Below are 20,902 nucleotides of genomic sequence, written 5' to 3'. Positions count from 1 at the left end.
CCACTGAGTTCCTATTCCCACTCTGACTCTTCCCACCCTCAGTGGTGTCTGAGATTTTTTGGAATAACTTGTCTTAACATTACAGCACCCCTGAGAGTGTTATTGGTGAGTCTGATCTTTTTTCACCACTGGTCTCCAGGGAACCATTCAAGGGCAGAATTACACCAAGGACACTGGCTTGGGATATCTGCACATCTCCAATCACAGGCAGTGAAAAGTTGAGGGAATTTTTGCATAAATGCATACAAAGTTCTACTGACTCTTGCTGACATGACCACCCAAAGCATATATTGGACTCTAAGAACATCTGTTTTCTCACCATTGGAATGACTATACCCTAACAGTTGTCATACTTTTCTTATTTGAGGTCTGTTTTCCCACTACATCTGAAGCTCCTCGAGTGCAGGGAATCATATTATATTGGCTTTGTATTTCTAGACTTACAATGGTAATGTAATAGTCACGTAGTAGGTGCTCAAGTACTGAAAGGTACCCAGCTCACAGTGACACAGAAAAATCTATGTTGGGCAAGGATTCTCTATGACTTCAGTTTTGTACTTAGTCTGTTCCTGTTCAGATCTCAAAATGGGTCCAGTCTTCAGCTTTTGTGTAGCTACTCTTGATGGTCTTGTGAGTTCAGATCTTTCAGTTTTTTCTTTCCTTGAGGTAAATTTCACAAATCAGGTATCTCTTAACAACTTAAAAAAAGAAAAAAAAAAAAAAAAAAAAAAAAAAAGACAAGATCTCACACTGTTACCTGGGCTGGTCTTGAACTTATGGGCTCAAATGATCCTTCTATCTTAGCTTTCTGATTAACTGGGACTACAGGGATAGCATCTTGCTTTCCTAATTTTCAACTCTACACAATGGAAATATTTTGTACAATATACAAAATATACAATGTATAGGTCCTACCATTGGGCAAATGAGTTTGGTTATATGATCAAGGAAACCAATTCAGTTACCTTCAAAATCATTACCTCCTCTCCTGTGGCTCAGAATAACATCAAAAGACATAGCCATAGTATTGTGGGAACAAATCAAAAATACTATGAGTTTAATGTTAATGTGTGGAAATGGGTATGCAGTTATCTATATTTTCCCATTTGTGTGTTCAGCCCATTTTGCTACCCTTTTGGGTAAGTTCAGTTACCTTAAGTTTTAATGTGATTCTGTACTTTAAGTAGTTTTTAATAAGATTATTCTCTAATTTAACAGATCTTCAAAGGCCTCTACTACCTACTGGATATTCAAATTTCTCAATCCTGGAATTCAAGCAATGGGTAATATTGGTCTGTGGCATCAAACTATTGTATCAATAATGGAAGATACTATACTAACATGTCAGTCATTTTTAAAGACAATCAAATCTACTTTCTTTCCCCCTCCCAAATCTTATTTGAGTTTGGGACTTACCACTTACATTTGTGAATGCTTATTTACAAATCAGTATTTATAATTTTCACTAACACTGTGTTCTATTTTGGGGACCATAAGAGAATACTCAGGAGAAATAAAACCAAAAGCCATTTTGAAAAATAGTGTCAGGTTCATCTTAGTTTCCTCTGTGCTGTTACATGTAGTCAAGTCATTTAGGAATGAAGTAGACAGAATTCTGCATAGATCCTACCATGATGACAAGGATGGCATATATGAAGAACATAGAAAAGATTTCAAAGAACTGTACCTAGAGTTTTAAAGTTTCAAAATGCCATGCCTAACCTGAGGAAGTAAACTAACTTTAAACTTAACCTGGCTTCATCTATCAGTTATGAATATAGTAACCTTTTATTTTTAGTACTTCTACTGAAAGACTATTAAGCCAAAGAGTTTTAAATATTAAAACTATTAAAAACAACAAGGAAGGTTTAAGGAAAGAATATATTTGAACAACATAAACAAACAAAAAAGGAATTACATAAGAAAAAATGTAACAATTTTTGTAAGTACCTAACATGAGCATGCGCTTAACATCTAAAACAAAACAAAGGTAACATTGGTACACTGGTACTATATATATATATCTGACAAGTGTGCATTAAAGAAATCTCTAATATAAAACATATAAAATGTGGAGCATACTTGATTTCAAAACAGAAAACAAATGTTAAGATAGGCACACCCACAATTCTTACAAAAACATGCTTGCAAAGATAAAATTCATCTGAGCACTCACTTCTCAGATATACAAAAGCTATGAAATTGTTAATCACTGGATATTGCTTCCTGCTTTTGCACTAAGTTTCAACACTGATTGGTATGAATTCTGAATACGCAATTAATTATTGTTATTTTTCATCTTTCTGCCATGTTCTATATAGAATGCATCTATCTAATATGAGTAGTACTGAAAACAGCGACATTATTTGTATCACAGTCACTTCCTGATGTTTTTTTTAAAAGGCACTATATTTAAAAAATAATCATTACAACGAATAGTGCTTTGGAAGATCTGAAATTCCAAATCAATGTGCTCCATCAATCGTTAAGTAAATCTAAGAAGCCCTAGCTTAAAAAAAAAAGGTAAAAAGTTGATGGATTTAAAGATTATAAAATTGGTTTATTGTAAAAGCAATTCAAGAATAACCAGTTAAAACCTTATCCCCATTCTATCCAATACAACCAAGAAGCGTTAAACACTTTTACATTAGGAACAAGAACATAAAACAAGAAAGACCACATCAAAGCTATGATTCAAACTCGAAAAGAGAAAGGACTCTTACATCTCTTTCAGGTCACTACAAGGGTGTGATAAGATCAAAGCACTATGTCAGGTACATAGCACTGCTACAACACTGAGGTAACTGGGCTAATTAAATTCGAGGGGAAACAGACTGTATTTATGCTTTGTGGGTGTTCTTAAGTGATTGAAATTTTTAGGAACAACTGCCTTTAATGACAGCAAGATGCAAGACAAGTCTTTATTGAAGAGAAAGTTTATAAAGTTTTCTATCAAGGTCCCACTAACACTTCACAACCCACTCCCACCTTCCCACCCTCCCCCTAAGCTAAAGCTACTCTGCTGATATATAAGATATGATCTTAATTTGTGACTTCCTGGCAAATTATAGGCACTAAGTAGCTCCGATCTGCACATTAAAAACAACATACTGTCTCATCCATATGCTCAATTATGCATTCTAGGTAGAATTTCATTATTGTTCTAAAACTCAATGCATCTGCACAGTGGTCATTCCCCCCTCCCCCAACTTAATTCAATACTGAATCTTTGTGTTTTTAAAATAAAAGCTTTGAGTCAATTAATATGAATGACAACCCATGAATCATTATATACAATATAGTGACTGCATGTTTTTGAGCACTGAAAAATACTTAAAACCTTCTTACTTCCACTTTTGCACTCCTCCAAACTGAAGGGCCAAAATACTCAGATTTTGTAATTGGAAAAAAAAAAAAAAAAAAATCTACCTTCCCGAGCTGAAGCTTTTCATAGTAGCTGTAGCCAGGAAAACAGATTTTGTCTGTTATAAACCCTTGAAAATAAGGGCTTATTCTAGACGCACTGAAAGACCCTTAAATCATAGAGATGCTAGCTGGTGCCACTCTAATTCATAACCATTACTTCATAGCTTATATTGAAGAGTTAATTCACGCTCACTTTGTTCGTTAAAAAATACTCTTTGGAAACCATTATTACTCCTGTAGACACATACTCTAGTTATATTTCTTCCTGTAAAAATAAAGGTATAATCATGATTATCTCTACTACTTTGCTAAATTCAACTACCAATATACATTTATTAATCTGATCACTTTACCAGCTAACTCATGGCCTTATAGTATTCTACAGAGTACCCAGGAGGTTCAATTTTCGGCATATGGAAGTAGAAGCAAGTCTTGTTAAGAACAATCCTGTAGGGGCTGAGGATGTAGCTCAGCGGTAGAGCACTTGCCTAGCACAAGCAAGAGCCCAGATTTGAGCCCTAGCACTGGAGTAGGGGTGGAGAGTTTGCTCTGTTTACAAGAACAATTTTATAGGAAATATTTCAATCTAGTCTTCAACTTTTTCATTACAAATGAGAACTAAAGTACCAGAATTTAGTTTCAAAACTAAGGCAAGTGTAAATTTCCAAAGCTGAAGGAAGGTGAGTTGCTGTAAAGTTCACTTCTGTCACATGCATCATAACATCTATTCAGTGATTTCTAAGACTCAAACTTGTACAAGGGGGAAAATAAAACCATTTCTTGCCTGCTCCTTTCCAATTCATCAGATATTTATCATGTGCCAGAGAGCAAAGAGTACTCCTTTAGGCACTATCCATAGTAATAGTCCTTTCAGAAGACTAACTATCTCAAACATCTGCAGATTGCCCCAACCAGATTAAAACTACTTGTGAGATATGCACTATTAGTCATGTATTCTAAATGTTTACATTCAAAGCTACCATTTTAAGAATAAATTGGAAAGTAGGGAAACTTAAGAAAAGATACATTCTGCTATCACCCTATTATAAACACTGTGTATGTGTGTTTGTGTGTTTAGAGAGCGGATAGTTAAGGTTTAAATAAAATGGCAAAAAAAAAAAAAAAAAAAATCAGGAAATGTAAATTTTATCAAAAAACTACAATAAATGTCCCAAGCTAAAACTATAAACAGATTAAACAGATTCACTAGTAATTTGCCTAAATTCCAACAAACCAACCAACCAAAACAAACAAAAAAAACCAAACAAGCAAAAAAAAAAAAAAAAAAAACAAAAAAAAAAAAACAGAAAACCCCAAACATCCACAAAAAGTATCCACCCAAACCTATACTAGAGTATGTGGCAATAATTAATATATTTCTATGGAAATTGTCTCATGTCTTAAGCTCCTAAAATAAAATCAAGGTCACTATGTGACTAATGATAGCACTAGGAAGAAAAAACAACACTGAAAATAAAATAGTCTTCAGCCTTGGTTTCAGCTATCTGTTCAAATCAGCATTAAGTACTTAATTTTTGGCTTGTCAGACCAGTAAGACATGTTTTTCCATTGGCCAAAATGCAGCTGAAGAAACAAATGTGTGAACAAACTAAATGCTGTGACATAAAGCATCTGATTTCCAAGTCTGAGTCAAATGATTGGTGAATATCTAACTGGGCTTTGGAATGACATCCATCATCCAAACAGGCTCACTTCCCCCAGCCCCACAAATAAACAGTAGTTATAATAGCAAAAGAAAATTTTTTTTTTGCTTTTTTTTTTTTTTTTTTTTTGGTGGGAATTCTTTAGGGCCAACTGTGAAAGAGGTCAGCAATATATTAACAGCAGCAATGGACAAGGAAGAGCAAAATAGTGGATGAAAGAATCTCGCTGGACGTTTGATTGTTCATGTTTTTCTGTGTTAGCCATAAAATTGCAGCTGGCTTATTTGGAAATTTCAGGCACATGTCTTATCTCCTTAGATCCTTCACAGATTTAGAATTCAGTCTACCTGAGGGCTTTATAACCATGTAAGAAAGCTTTCTTTATCTAGCTTGGTGGCAGCCAAAACAGACTCCATGTCATTGAGGATGTCAGAACTCAGGGCTTCCTGCAGACTGGGCATCAATTCCTCTCCTTCTATGTTCATTCCATCTCCTTCCAGTGTTCCAAGGTCCACATTTGTCCCAGGAATGGCTTCAAGGTAGTCTGGAAAACGGTTCTGCTGTGAGGGCAGGGTGCTTTGGTTGATAGTATCACCTAGTTGGATCAGAGGGAGAGATAATAAGATCCTTTTAGAAAAGTTAACATCAAAGCTGCATCTTATGAGCATACAGAAATGAAGAGTGAAAGAAAAGCATTCGTGACTGGCCTGAGATCCAGGATTTATTTTAGAAAACAACACTGATAACAAAATAAAAATATCAAGTTTATTTGTGCTCCAACATTTGCTCATATATTCAATGGATAGCTTGAATGCTTACCATTAAGGACTGAGCAAAGAAAGGGATAGCATAACAAAAATCCCTTGAAAAATTATATGCAGCAAAGGAAGAACAAACACACCACACAACAGTATAACTGCATATTGTCTTCCAAATATGCACCAATATAATAAGATAAAATATAAAATGAATGTTATAGACCTGCCTTTCTCTTACAAATACTTTTTTTAAAAGAGATTTAAAAAAATATTTTTAGTTGTAGATGGACACAACACTTTATTTTTTTATGGGTGGTGAGGTTTGAACCCAATGCCTCACAGACGCTAGGCAAGCAGTCTACCACTGAGCTATAACTACAGCTCTCTTACATATATTTTGAGGAACAATGAAAGCAAAGGACTGCATGAATGAACACTCCACTTTTGGAGACTCACATTCATAAAAGCAAAACAAGCTTCCCAGAAATCCTTGCAAAAATAAATTTTCAGTCTAGTTTCTAGGATTCCCAAACTTACCTGGACACAGAATCTTTTTTATATTAACATTCCTTAGAGCTTATGTAATATATGTTTTTGGAAAAACTAACATAATCCATTAAATGCTACAGGGGTCCAAAGAAGAAAAAAATGAAAATGAAAGGAGTAAGGATAGTGCATGAATTGGGTTTGAAGTGGCTACTAAGGATGGCTTAAGATCTAGGAAGCAGAGAGGAAGGGATTCTAAAAAGTATCATAGTCACGAGCTAGATAACCATAAGCACAAAAGACTTGCCAAACACTTTCAGAGAAGTTGGCAACCAAAGAGTTAGTTAGCTAGGAACTGCTTCATTTCTATGCCAATTCCTGCACTCTGACAGTTGTTAAATCCAGGTCAATGAATCACCAGGTAAGCCACAGGAGAAACAGTTCCTTAAGTATCTCTGTGAAGCAGCAATTTCTTAGCTCCTGCAAGACCTCTACAACTATTCTAACCCTAAGTAGGTGGGCTCTACCACCAAGTCTTTTTCCACCCAGTTTTCTGGTCCTGTAACACTTAAGTTGGACCAAAAACCCCAGAAGAGAGAGAGAAGCAAACAATGAATCATATGTAGAAAACTCTCATCAAAATTAAGAACACAAATCTCTTAATAGGAGAGACTTCTAATAGGGTCCTCAATTACCTTGCCAATTGATGTGTTAAAATAAGTTATGTTATCAGTTTTATTCAAATATAGCTAAGATATCAATTCATGACATTTAGATAACCAGAAAAATACTTAAATTATAATTCATCATACAGAAAAAAAGCAGGTTCAATTTGAAGTTTAAAGGATTTTAATTGGTTTTCTTCTGGAAAAATCTTTGTTCACAACAGTTTATTAAACCTGGTGATAATATTATTTGTGACTGACAGCCAGGTTTCTAAGAGGAATAAAGAATACTAACCTGTATCCATTTCATCAACACTGTTCAGGAAGTCATCTGGGGTCCGAGGGACACTGTAGCTGCTCATGCTTAGTCCACTGTCTGTACTCTCATCTCGAGAGTGATAGGTGCCACTATAAAAAAAAATGACAGTTGAAGACTAATGCAAAAAAATTTTTTAATCAATTCAAAGCAAAAACAAACAAAAAGAATAAAAATGATGCTCAGAGAAGATTAGTGAAAATTTTTAACCTGAAACAAGGATCCTCCTTCAGGGCCATACGTAACCCTTGTCCTATGACAAGAATTAATCCTAAGTGAAGCTGGTAGCTCTAAGGGGCCAAGATCTACCCTATGGTTCTGATTTTGGTGGCAGTGAGAGAAAAAAATGGCAGACCTAGCTGTCCTAGAGACAGAAAATTCTCTGTACAGGTATTCTCTCTGGACACCACCTGAATAGAGGAAATATAAAGGTGAGGGTAGGAGTGCACACTCCACATAGCACAATGGTTCCAAGATTTCAATTACCCAGGTGGGTAGCAAAGGCAGAGAGGTCAAAACCCAAACTCCAGTGGTAGATGGGTCAGACAGGCCTGCACTAGACTCATGTTAAATTCCCAGCTCTTGTGCAGAGAATTTAAGCCAAGGAAAAATGAACACAAAATAAAAAACTAGAATTTCTTTTTGAACTGGGCCAAAATAGATGAGTCACTGCTGATAAGGAAAGAATGCCTGTAGTTTGATTTCCTTGCTTCTGCTCAGAGGGGGACTCAGTATAAGACAGAAAGCCTTGAAGGTCCTACAGGAAAGAACAAAAGAAAACAGTACAAAACACATCCCTTGAGGAAAAAAACTGAGCCAAGTCAGATTTTTTACTTTAGGCTAAATGAAAAGTTTCCCAGATTTATATATAGGAATTACAAATATCCTCAGAACATTACTTCATAAATAAAACATTTTTTTCCTAAGCTAGTAGCACAAAGACATCAGTTGGTACTGACTATAATTTTTTTTTTTTTTTTTCCAGTGCTGGGGATTGAAACCAGGACCTTGTGCTTGCAAGGCAAGCACTCTACCAACTGAGCTATATCCCCAGCTCTTGAGTCCTGAATACTAAAAAATCATAGGCAATTGTTATTATTATTAATTGTTTCGGAACATAAATGTGTACTTTAAATTTTCCCATATCTTGGACATTTAAGCAACTGCTTAAAAAACAAAAAAGCAACTAAACTTTAAAAAAACCAGGCTTCCACTGGTTTAATGCTTCTGCCAGATTTTGGCAAGATTCAAAGCCTCACACAGACCCAAGAAAATACAAATTTGCTTCCAAGACAGTGTCTATTTGGAGACATTATAGCCATATATGAGCAGACCTCAGGATTGGTTTGTTTTTATTTTGAATGCCCTGATTTGGAACAAGGGCCTCTCATCCTAGTCATCACTCTATTCTCACTGCTAAGCGTGGGGCAACATCAATGTTAAGAGTCCATTACAGAACAGATGGATTTACAGAGTTAAAGAGTTCGAAACCACAGAGGAGCACATGGGTATTCCTGAGAGGAGTTCCCTCCTAGGAACTGCTCCCTGTACAACCCCACCACCTGCAGGTCCCATTCAATGAATGTTCACTGAGCATCTGCTATTCAATACAAGCATTAGATTAGGCTCTGAGGATAGGGTTAACAACAATAAACTACAAATGATGCTGTTTTCCCCTGAAGTGCTAGGGATCAAATCCCGGGCTTTGTGCATGCCAAATGATTTTTTCTTTTTCTTTTTTCTTTTTGGTATCGGGAATTGAACACAGGGATGCTTAATCCCTGAGTCACATCTCTATCCCTTTTTTATTTTATTTTGAAATAGAGTCTTACTAGGTTGTTTAGGGCCTAAATTGCTGCGGCTGGTTTTTAACTTGCAATTCTCCTGCCTCAGCCTCCCAAGTTGCTGGGATCACAGGTGTGTGCCACTATGCCCAGCCCAAGTGATGCTTTTTTAAGAAGTTCACAAATTCACCAAGAAAGGTGAACAAATACACTAAAATGAATTAAGGGCTACACGAACTATATAAGGTGCTTTCGGGATTGAAAAGAAGAGGGAGCTTGAAAATTTGTAAAAGGGAAAAGTTTTCACAGAGGGAGACATTTGAACTGGCTTCACAGGATCTTAGAACAAAAGGGAGATAAAGGGATGCTGCACCACTAGTCAATTCCATGGCACGTTAGGGGAACAAAAGTGTTTAGAGCTTAAGGAATAGGCATAAATCAACTTGTAGGCACTAGAGAAACATCGGAAGTTTTTTTTAAAGAAAACAGCACAGATGTGTGTTTTAGAAACTGGGGGTACTATAGAAAATGAATATATGATTCTGCCCTTAGATTAATCAGATTGATTATCTGCCACTCTGTGATCTTACCAGGAAAGAGAATCTCAAATGGCAGCACAACTCTCAAATTTTAACAATTTTCACCAATGACAGCCTTTCAGTACTGGGGCCCAACTTCACAACTAGGCAAGTACTCTCCCACTGAGACATCCCTAGTCCTTTTTTATATTTAATTTTGAGACAGTGTCCTGCTAAATTGCCCAGGATGCCTTCAAACTTGCAATCCTCCTGCCTAGGTTTCCCGAGTAGCTGAGATGCCTTCAAACTTGCACTCCTCCTGCCTAGGTTTCCCAAGTAGCTGAGATTTCAGTACTGTGCCACCATGGCTGGCTCCATTAAAAATTTTAAAAAGTTTAATTTTATCCCTGGATCAACAAAGGTCATTGGTAAAACTGATACTATTTTATCAATAACACTGTTCAGATCAATAATATTGATCTGAAATTTTCCTTGTGGAAGAAAATAAGTTTTGTGCCTATGACTTTTCCTCATTGGCCTCAGTTTAAGTTCAAATATGTAAACTTGTATAAAACCCAAGTTGTACTTAAAATATGTTTTAGCTTCTAAAATCAAAACTCCTGGTTTGGGGATGTAGCTCAGTAGTAGAGCACTTGCCTAGCATTTGTGAGACCATGGGTTCAATCCTCAGCACTGCAAAACAAAATAAATCAAACTTAACCAGGTCACCATACAATCTTAAAACTGAGAGAACAATGTGAAATTCCATTGTTCTAAATATTTCTAGGATAAAATTTTTTTCCTACAAATCATGAAGTTTTAAATTCAACTGGTGAGAAATTAAAAGGTAGCATAAAAAAAAATAATAAATAAATAAATAAAAGGTAGCATAGTTTTCTGTCAGTATACCTTTAAATACTTTTAAAAGTGTGTTGCTTAAAATGTTGGGGGGGGTTAAAAAAAAAAAAACACAAATTACTTGTGTATTTTTTAAAAATAAAATATTTCATAGATATAAGTTAGAACAAATTTTAGTCAAGTATCAATTTTAAATGGCTTTTGAGGTAAAAAAAATGTAATCTGCCTGAAACCCAAGAATTATGGTAAGTAATCAAGAATCATCCTTCAAGCTAAATTATTTTCAAATATGGTCACTAATCTTAATGCACTTCTTTTGTTTTGGTTGGGGTGGGTACCAGGGATTGAACTCAGAGGTGCTTAACCACTGAACCACATCCCTACCCTTTTTGGTACTGGGGACTGAACCCAAAGACACTCATCCACTGACCCACATTCCTACCCCTTTCTTATATTTTATTTAGAGACAGGTTTTTGCTAAGTTTTTGAGGGCCTCAATAAATTGCTGAGGCCGGCTTTGAACTCTCAATCCTCCTTCCTCATCTTCCTGTGCCACTAGGGTTATAGGCATATGCCACTGCTGCCTGACATCTCCAGCCCTTTTTATTTTGAGACAGGGTCTCACTAAGTTGCTCAGGCTAGTCTCAAACTTGAAATCCTCAGTCTTTGAGTTGCTGGAATTATAAGTGTGCACTACCATGCCCAGCTAATGCATTTTTTTTTTTTTGAAGGAGGCACGCAACCCTATATTTTATCTCCTTCAACTACACAGCCTTTAAGAACATGAGGTCTTTACAAGGCTGCAGGATGGAGCCACTCAGGTTGCAAGCTGTGTGGAAAATTCCTTCCAATGATCCTTAGAATGTAATCCTAAGTAGGTTTAAGAAGCAGTTCATTTGCTTTCATAGAAAGGCACTCATGTGTTCCTTCATGATTAAGTGACTGTTAGTCAACAGCATAGTCAGAAGCAAACATAATGTAACTTTGAATAAGTATCCCTTCCACAAGTCTGAACAGCCTACTTCCTCTTATAAGAGATGTTTTTTAATCCTCATTTTTTCTTGTGCTTACCGTATATGGAGAGATCCATTTATGGTTATGGTTTTGGCCCACAGTGTTCAAAACAGACCACTCTAAGTGTTAGGTAGAATAAATTTAAATCTTTTTCAGATATTGGCTATTAGCACTCTCACCAACCTGTTAAGAAAGGGATCTGAGCTACTGGTCGTCATTGTTCTCAATTCCTGAGACATCCCAGGAGAAGATACTGGATTTTGAGTCCCACCATCCTGCTCCAGTGTTGGTAATTGGCTACGAAGAGCTAATTCCTTAAACAAAAAACAAGTTATAAAGATAATTAATTTACCAATTCACAAAGTATTGTTAGATTTAAAAGAAATTACAGTCACATTAGAATAGCTAAGTACACATAAAATGCTTATTTTTAAATTGATAAATTACCTAATAATAACCAAACTTTCAAGTGACTGCAAATTCTTTAAAGGCAAAGTCTGTCTAGTAATATTAATCCCAAAGCACACATACTTTGCTACTTAGTTTCATTTCGCAATTTCCCTTATTCTAGCTGACCTCAAATCCTTACTTTTGGGTCAGAATTATAAGTCTGGTCTTTAAAAAAATTAATTCTTAAAGTATATATTTACTCATCAGTGCTTACATGGTTGTGTGTGTTTGGGACCAGCAATAAAAAAGTAGAAAGAACATTTGTTAATATAAAGACACTAATCTTCCCCTTCATCCCCACCACTGTTATCACGTCTCCTTTGACTTTAGATTTTTCCATCTTGAGATGGATAGTGTATGTTTACCTTCTAGCAGGGAAAGAGGAGGGCAGGGGGAAGACATCAGGAAGTAAAAACATGAACCCAAAGTTTCTCTACCCAGAACCACAATATTTAAAATTTCCTCAGGGATATCCAGCAGTTTTGCTCAGCAGAATTTTGCCTGGAATCTGAGCAAAGGCTATTGGCTAGTACACTAATGATTCCCCAAGGGCCTCCTCAACAGGCTTCTAGACATTCTGGGCTTCGGTGTGTATGAACCAGGCCAGTTTGTCTCACTCTGAGGGACCCCTTCCCTCTTCATTACTATCCTTGTACTTTTTCTCCTTTTCATTCATTCACTGTTCTTTATTCTGATAAGAATTTTCATTGTGCCTCTCCATCTCTCAAACTGCTAGAGTATCAGTTGTCTCTCCCTCCACATTTTTGGTTTGATTTGAAATAACAGTTTTTTTTGTTTTTTTTTTAAATCACAAAGCACCCTGCCCGTCCCCACCCAGCAGCTTTCAAAGCCATGTCTGATCCCTGCATAAAACCCCATCACCCCCAGCTCCCTCATTCCCACATTCACCACAAGGTCAGGAAGTGTGGAAATAACCTCCTAGCCCTTCACTGCCACTTATAGATGATGATTTCTCCCATGCAAAACCCACTTTTGATTCAGGCTTATGCCTTCTGGATATATCATCCTTTAAACCTGGGTTTCTTAATCAGAGGACTGTGAAAGAATTTTGAGGTTTGTGACCTTGGATGAGGGGAAAAAAAAATTACACCTTAATTTTTGCTAGATTGTAACTTAAAATTTTCATTTTCTTCATTTATGAATATAGGAAATACAACAGTATTCATGGTACTTCTGATGTATCATTAATATAAGATACAGATATTTTCACAATACATTGTAATTGCTGCAAACATCTTAAAATATCATTTAGATTCATTACTATTTCAATGCTATAGTGGTGGCAAGACCTATTTCTAGATCTTGTTAATTTATACATCAAAAAGAAGTGTGTGTTGCCAGGGGGCACACCTGTAATCCCAGCAACTTGGGAGGCAGAGGCAAGAGGATTCCAAGTTCAAGGCCAGACTAGGCAACTGAGTAAGAACCTATCTCAAAAAAATAAAAAGGGCTGTGAAGGTAGCTCAGTGGTAGGGCACCCTTAGATTCTATTCTCAATATTGCAAAAATAAAGTTATATCACAATTCTTTACTTAATATTTTGATAACTATCAATGAAATCTCCCCTTCTTTTAAAAATAATCCTATACATTATCATCCTTCCCATACCCTTAAAAAAGCCAACATTTTGAGAATGGATCCATGGGTTCAGCTGAATGCCAGTACTACATGCTCTCTGACAAGGCTAATTGCTTCTTGTACACAATTTACTGAACTCAAACTGTTCTACCTTAGGTATACCAGAATTTCAAAGGCTGGCTTAGGAACTCTTGCCACTCCAAGTACACACTATGATTCTTAACATGTTTCAAGTACACCTTCTAGAAGACAATGACCTTCATTTCTACCAGCTGCAAAGCTCTTGTTCCTGAAACCAAACTATCCCTAAAATCCAAATCACGTTTGGAATTCACTTCTTCCCAATTATATCTATCATCCTGGAACTGTCAATAATCACATACAAAACTCATAATAACCCACTGTTGAAATTGCAATGATGCTGACCACTTCCCTATCATACTTTAAGCATAAAAGTCCCTCAGTCACATCTTGGAAGTGGCTTAGAAATTTCTCTCCTAGAAAACTTATGTGTACTTTTCCCACTTTCTGACCACATTTTTCTTCCTATCCAGTTCCCTCCCCTACTCAACCAGCAATCCAAACTCACACTCTAGAACCTTTCTCCCTTAACTATTCCAGTCTGTTGGCTATCTTCTGGTTCCATAAGTTTTTTCTCCTTCTCTACGAGCTTGAACTCATGACTGATCATTTGAAATATACATGCGCACCTTTCAGAGTTCTGATGTACACATAATTTTATCTCAGTCCAGCAAATCCCAACATGAATCAATGCTAAAATGTGCTTGCTTAGTTTTTATACTGAGATTCCTGAGAAATGCTAGGCAGAAAAAAATCATATGACTATGCAGAATGAAATAATGACAAATTAATGGTCTTTGGCCTTGGCCCTTAGTACCGTTTACCAACTTGGAGGGTGGTGGGGTAGTTGTTGCTCAGTTCTTTCTCACATTCTCATGGTCAAATATTCCACACATGGCATACTCTCAAGCTCCTAATGGGTCAAGTTCACTTCCATCTCTTTCTCATTTAAACAACAACAACACAGATTGTGAGGCTTAATCTGGGATCTTCTGACTGGTTCTCCCACCTCTTCCTGCTCCCCACAAAGGTATCTTCATTAGTACCATCTTTATAACCTTTCCTCCAGTTTCAGAAAATGAGTTTGTTAAAGACTAACCCACTCTTAGTGCTTCTAGAAATCCCTTCAATTTCTTTTCTTCGTATCCTCTCTTTGACCTCTCCTGTTCTCATCTTGCAAAATGAAAAGTAACTTTATAACAAGATAGTAAATCAGAGGTTCAGCACAATTGTAATCCCGGCTGCTGAGGCTGAGGTAGGAGAACTGTCAAGGGTGGCCTGGGCAACACTGTGACACCCAATCTCAAAACAAAACAAAAAACAAACAGAAAAACAACCCCAAATGATAGTGCACTCTTTAACAGATCAGTAACAAGACAGTTTCTCATATCACATCTTTCCTTGAACTGTTTTTACCTAGAACACTTTTCTTTCTCCCCTATTATATAAGACCTTGTAGGGATACCACCTTCTCTAGGTAACTCCCCAAGATGATTCTATCTCCATTAAGATTGGACTGGACACAAAGATGCCACGTCTTTAACATCTTGAGCATATATAACACATTTATAGCACTCATCATGATATGTAATTTCTTCAGTGACCCCCTAAAAGTAGGATGAATTGCTTTACTGGAGTATAAGAGGCTAATGTATAAGGTTCTAGGATGAAGCTTAAGGGTCTTTAAAAATATGTAAGCATTTGAAAAGATCTTGAAGATCATTTGCTTTAAAAATTTTTTTTTGTGGTGCTGGTGACTGAACCCAGGGCCTTGTACATACTTGGCAAGTGCTCTGATATGGCTGAAGTTATATTCACAGCTCCTTATTTTGCATTTTATGTTTGTGTGCCTAGTTTTGAACTTCTTTCAGCACAAAGGAAGTACATGACACCAGCCTGTAAATTATTAGTGAAAAGTAACTGAATTGGCTGTGATTTTCATTTTTTATTTTAGCTTTTTTTCATAAAGTTCTTATTTTTTCAAGATTATTTTATGAGGTTAAAACTAACAGTTAAGTGCAGATTAGACCATCCATGATTTTGCTGCTTTGAATTTTGCCACTATGCTTGCTCAAGGCTAATGTTTACTTTTTGCTTCATTTAATAACTGAATTTCTACTGTCAGCAGACACCACAGAACCAACTCTCCCAATTTATAAATAAAGGAAGCTTAGAGATGTGATTAAGAAGGCAAATAATGCCAAGTTATCTAAGGAGATAACTGGACTCCAGAAAAAGTTTCTCAATCAAACTTATATGTGAGCCATGAGCAAAAATTCATCTGAACTGAATTTGGGATTAACAAATGGATGCTACTTTATTATTGGTACTGGGTATCAGAATTTCTTGGCATGAAAAAAATATAATGTGACAAGGCTAATGATACAAATAACGTACAGATAGATTACAGACACCATGCTCAAGGCATGAATGTTTGGCTAAGTTTGGAAACTTCTAGTGACAGCAAACCTAACAGGATTGATTAGATACTTTAAATAATTTTTTTAATGGATTTACTGAGACATAATTGATGTATATTTGAATATAAGCACTCAATTTGATGAGTTTTAAATATGTGCACATCTCTGAAACTCCCACCGTAATCAAGACACCCACCCCCAATTTTCTCCTGATTTTTCTTATCCCAAATTTACCCTCAGAAACTAGTGATCTGCTTTTGTTATTATAGATCAGTATTTTATAAAATTTTCTATAAATGGAATCATATAGCATGTATTCATTTTCATTCAGTACAACATTTTGAGATTGATGTTATAACTATATATAGTTCATTCCTTTTCTTATTGCTAACTAACACTACTGTAGGGATATACTACTATCATTTATTCATCTGCTGACAGAACATTTTGGTTGTTTCTGAATTTTGGCTTTGTGTAGATACATGCTTTCATTTCTCTTGAACATCTTAAAAATTGAAAAACTTAGAAATATTCTAGTGTCTCCAAATTCCTAACCAATTCTATTACCTTCCTTGTTATTTTTCTAAATGATATGCATCAATTTTAAAGGAAGCCTAAATATGGCATATATTGTCTTAAAAGTTTTTTTTTGTTGTTTTTTTTTGAGACAGGGTCTCACTATGTTGCTGAGGCTGGCCTTAAACTTGTGATCCCCCTCTTCAGTCTTGTGAGTAACTAAGACTACTGACATAGGCCATCACACCTGTCTTTTAAAAGATTTTTTGGGGGCAGGGGTTTGGGGATCAAACCTGGAGCTATATTTCCAGTTCTTAATTTTTTTTTTTTTTTTACTCAATGGGAAATTTTATTGTTATTTCAAATGAGAGGAGGAAATGGAAGGGCCGATGGCTTATGGTTGATTCTGGATCCATAAAAGTCCACTATATGAAGTAGGCAAACTTGTTTTTTCTTCGTGAATCATTCTGGGAAGTTCCTTCTAGATGAAGATGAGACCATTGGTTTTACTTATAGTGTAAAGAGCTCTGACTCTAAATGTGTCCCAGATTAGCTAAGATTTATAAGCTTAATGGGAAAAGCCACTACATTTTTATATTATTACAGAAGAAAATGAGCTAAAAATACTTACTTCATTTATAAAAAGTCAAAAGCTCTAGAAGAACTATTTGACCTTTGAAATACAGAACAGAAACATGACTCAGTTTTGGCTGGATTTCCTAAAACTTGCTTATTTCCCCATTTTTGAAAGACTGTCAAACTATTTTACCTTTGGGAAAAGAGAAGTTTAACCAATTTATATTTTTAGCTCAGTATTCTAATTATAGGCACTGTGTTCAGAATTAAACAATCTCAAACTCCTTAGAGATAGATGTAATAGATGTAACTTATATCCTATATGAAATGTTTCAACTTAAATCAGCTATGTAGACAATCTATGTCCCAAAGCTTTTTTTAAAAAACAATTATTCTGAATTTACCCAATTACAAAATAATGTTCATATCCATAACATTTCTTTATTATAACAGAATAGGCATTGTCTACATAGGTGTATATATAGATACAGACAGGCTTTTTTTTTTTTTTTTTTTTGTAAAGTGGTACTGGGGATTGAACTCAACAACTGACCTAAGTATCTCCATCCCTTTCCATTTTGAGACAGTTTTCCTAAATTGCCTGTGGAAATAATTCCTAAATTGTTGGAGGGGACAACAGGGTCAACCTTAATTATTTTCTTACAGCAATATTTTTCTAACAATATATATGTGTAATATATATCCACAGATATATAACTCTAAAAATAATAATATAATAAATCTAAAGACATCTACTCTATGCATATAATATTTATATTATAAAGAGTTTGTGGGGGCTGGGGAGATAGCTCAGTCAGTAGAGTGCTTGCCTTGTAAGCACAAGGCCCTGGGTTCAATCCCCAGAACCCCCCCCCCCCCAAAAAGAGTTTGTGGCTTATGTTAACAATGCTAACAAGAGAGAAAAAGCCATTTCTGGTGCTGGGACTGTGGCTTAGTGGTAGAGTGACTGCCTAGCATGTGTGAGGCACTGGGTTCAATTCTCAGCACCACATACAAATGAATAAATAAATATTCATCAACAACTATTATTTCTTAAAAAAGTTATTTCTTCCAACTATTCAATACAGGGGCCTTGCCATATTCCATTTTTAAACATAGTTTTTTGAGATATTTCATTATTTCTAAAGTCTTTTCATGAAAACACTTAGTCAGTACTCAAAATGATTTTTTTGGTATCCCAATGCTAAGCATCGAATCCAGGGCCTCAGTATGCTAGGTAAGGGTTCTACCACTAAGTTATATATCCAGTCCTGTTAAATTTTGTGTCATTTATCAAATTAAACTTTGGACAATTTTTTTGTCTAAAAAAAAAAAACTTAGATTTGGAGGCAATTATGAAAACTGTATGATAATCCTATACTCTGCAAAGTAACATCCAAAACAGAGGTGCTAGTTAGTGTTCCCAGCAGTATTCTGAGGTTAAACATGTTTCTGACAGATTTCTGAAATTAAGTCTATTGTAATCTGTCTCAAAGAAGGTCATCATGGCATTGTTCAAATAACAAAGAAGAGGCAATATTATAGCATGTAGGGTGTGAAGCTAAATCTTCCTGTTCCCTTCTTATACAAAGTTTTCAACCTACCCACCAAAAATAAAATATATGTAATGGAAAACATCTAAACAAATTCACGACTTATTGAAATTTAGAACTTCAAAGAGAAGAGAGTGTTGGAAAATGTGTTTAAAGGATCCTGAAATAGACTTTCTAGTACCTGCTAACATGACAGTTTGGAGAGGGAAAAGCCAAACTGTTTTCTATTATTAAATTTAGGGGGGAAAAGAGCTCTAATAATTCTTTTCACATGGCTCTGAACAGTGGTACTACTTCTTCTATCTGACTAAAACCATGGACATCTGAACCTCTTCACCACTAAGAGATGAAGTCTAAAATCCTTAAAGAGTAATACTGTGGGTTTTATCACTCATTGAACCTGTGACTGACCCTGATGGCTGAGAGTTTAGTCTTTATCTTACAGGTATAAGGGAACTCCAGATACTAAGAACCACATCCTTCAGTGTAAAAAGAAGACAAAAGCATTCACATTCAGGGGGACAATCTTTCCTTAAACTGTTTTTCTTAAAAGACCTTGAAACAGAAGCTGGAATGCATTCCTAAACCCACTTCTTCCCTAAAAAGGTCTCTTTAATTTACAAAGGAGCATTGACATGTGAGGAAGAGATGTAACCTAAAAACTGAGCATTAAATGGTTTCAAAAGTTTCTTCTAATAGAAATTGCTTTTGAAACATAAAAATAAGGAATAATTGTAATAAAATTAAGATCTTAAGCTCTATATGGACAAACTTTTTCTAGGTCCAGTGGTGCATGCCTATAATCCCAGGGACTCAGAAGGATCTCAAGTTCAAGGCCAGCAGGATGACTAGTGAGATATTCTCTTAAAAAAAAAAAAAAAAAGGTAGAGAATAGAAATTCCAAAACATTTTGAGGTTTGGTACTTTCTCACATACCACAGCATATGAGGTATATAATACCTCAAACAAAAACTTCGAATAATGCCTGATATTCAAAAATTGAGTTATGCCTTTAATATATTTTGTGAAGACTGGAAAGTGCTTTTCAGCTTTCTGGATTATGCTGGTTAATCCTATTAAAGGCATCTTTATTTAAGATAGGACTCCTCTTTGCAAAAACTTTTCTGACATTGTTGGGACTTAGAAAATAATATCCGAAAGTGTAGTGATTTGACATGCTGAGTACTTTGAACTGAAAGACACTGGAAGGGCCACGGAAGTCAAGGCTCTTTCTGACCTTCTCCTCCCCTTCTTTCTCTTATTCTCACTTTCTCCCCAAGGATAGGCCATAGAAACTAGAATTTCTTTTCCTCAAGTTCAGTCATAGCAAGCAGAAACCCTCTACTCCAAAGCAAACCATAAAACCTAGAAATATTAAATCTAATCTTACCCTGACTTTCTGTATACGACCTAGCTGGGCACAGTGGTATATGCCTATAATCTCAGTAGATTTGGGAGGCTGAGGCAGGAGGATCACAAGTCTGAGGCTAGCCTCAGCAACTTAGTGAAACCCTATCTCTAAGTAAAAAATATAAAGGGCTGGGGATGTGGTTTAGTGGTTAAGTACCCCTGGGTTCAAACCCTGGTACCACAATCAATCAACCAATCAGTCACTGACCTACCTCGACTGACAGTGGGTCATAAAACCTCAACCCAGAAGGAATACTGCACAGAGAGGCCAAGCTGAATCTAAATAGCCCTTTTTGGGTTTCCTCTCTCAGGCTATTACCACTAGGTAATACCCTTTTGTCCAATCAGATTTCTACAAGGCTGTCCATTTTGAACCTTAGCAAAAAACTGATAGCTTTCTCTGATTCTTTGGGTTTTCATAAAACTTTGATTAGGTAATTTATTATGCTTTTCTCTTGTCATACTGTTTTGTTATAGGAGTGTTGGCTGTGACCTTATGATAGCTGAGGAGAGTTGTCACACTTTTCCATCTAACATGTACCTCTAAGGTCTTATAGAAAATATGTAGGGTAAGAAAAACACATATAAATTCTTCCAAATAACTCCAGATTTAACCTTATACTGGAATTTCATACATTTACTGACTTTTTCAAAATCGTGTAAGATAAACATGCCAACAACTAAAATATACATTAACAAATCAAGTATTTTAATCAGTGGCATGTACAAAGTGAATTTTTAAAACCTATCTCTTTCAGGTTTTTTTCCCTATGACCTACAAAAATTTAATGCAGTTTTATCTTAGAGT

The 20,902-nt window shown here is 35.8% G+C and overlaps 1 protein-coding gene across 12 annotated transcripts in view; it reads right to left on the bottom strand.

Annotated features, from left to right (window-relative positions):
• Window positions 1-1,862: 1,862 nt before the first annotated feature.
• The window catches only part of Yap1 (Yes1 associated transcriptional regulator), a 114,955-nt gene continuing 95,915 nt past the window's right edge, over window positions 1,863-20,902 (bottom strand). For all 12 annotated transcript variants that reach the window (XM_047516757.1, XM_047516749.1, XM_047516760.1 and 9 more), the window contains 3 exons: window positions 11,673-11,803; window positions 7,295-7,407; window positions 1,863-5,685 (listed from right to left, as the gene is read on the bottom strand). In XM_047516757.1, the coding sequence (XP_047372713.1) occupies window positions 5,447-5,685; window positions 7,295-7,407; window positions 11,673-11,803 (483 nt within the window). In that variant the 3' untranslated portion in view covers window positions 1,863-5,446. The remainder of the gene's footprint in view (window positions 5,686-7,294; window positions 7,408-11,672; window positions 11,804-20,902) is intronic.

Source organism: Sciurus carolinensis, chromosome 11 (assembly GCF_902686445.1).
Source record: "Sciurus carolinensis chromosome 11, mSciCar1.2, whole genome shotgun sequence".
Classification (NCBI taxonomy): domain Eukaryota; kingdom Metazoa; phylum Chordata; class Mammalia; order Rodentia; family Sciuridae; genus Sciurus; species Sciurus carolinensis.
The sequence above is the reverse complement of the archived record's forward strand: the minus strand, read 5'-3'. Positions and strand labels throughout refer to the sequence as shown.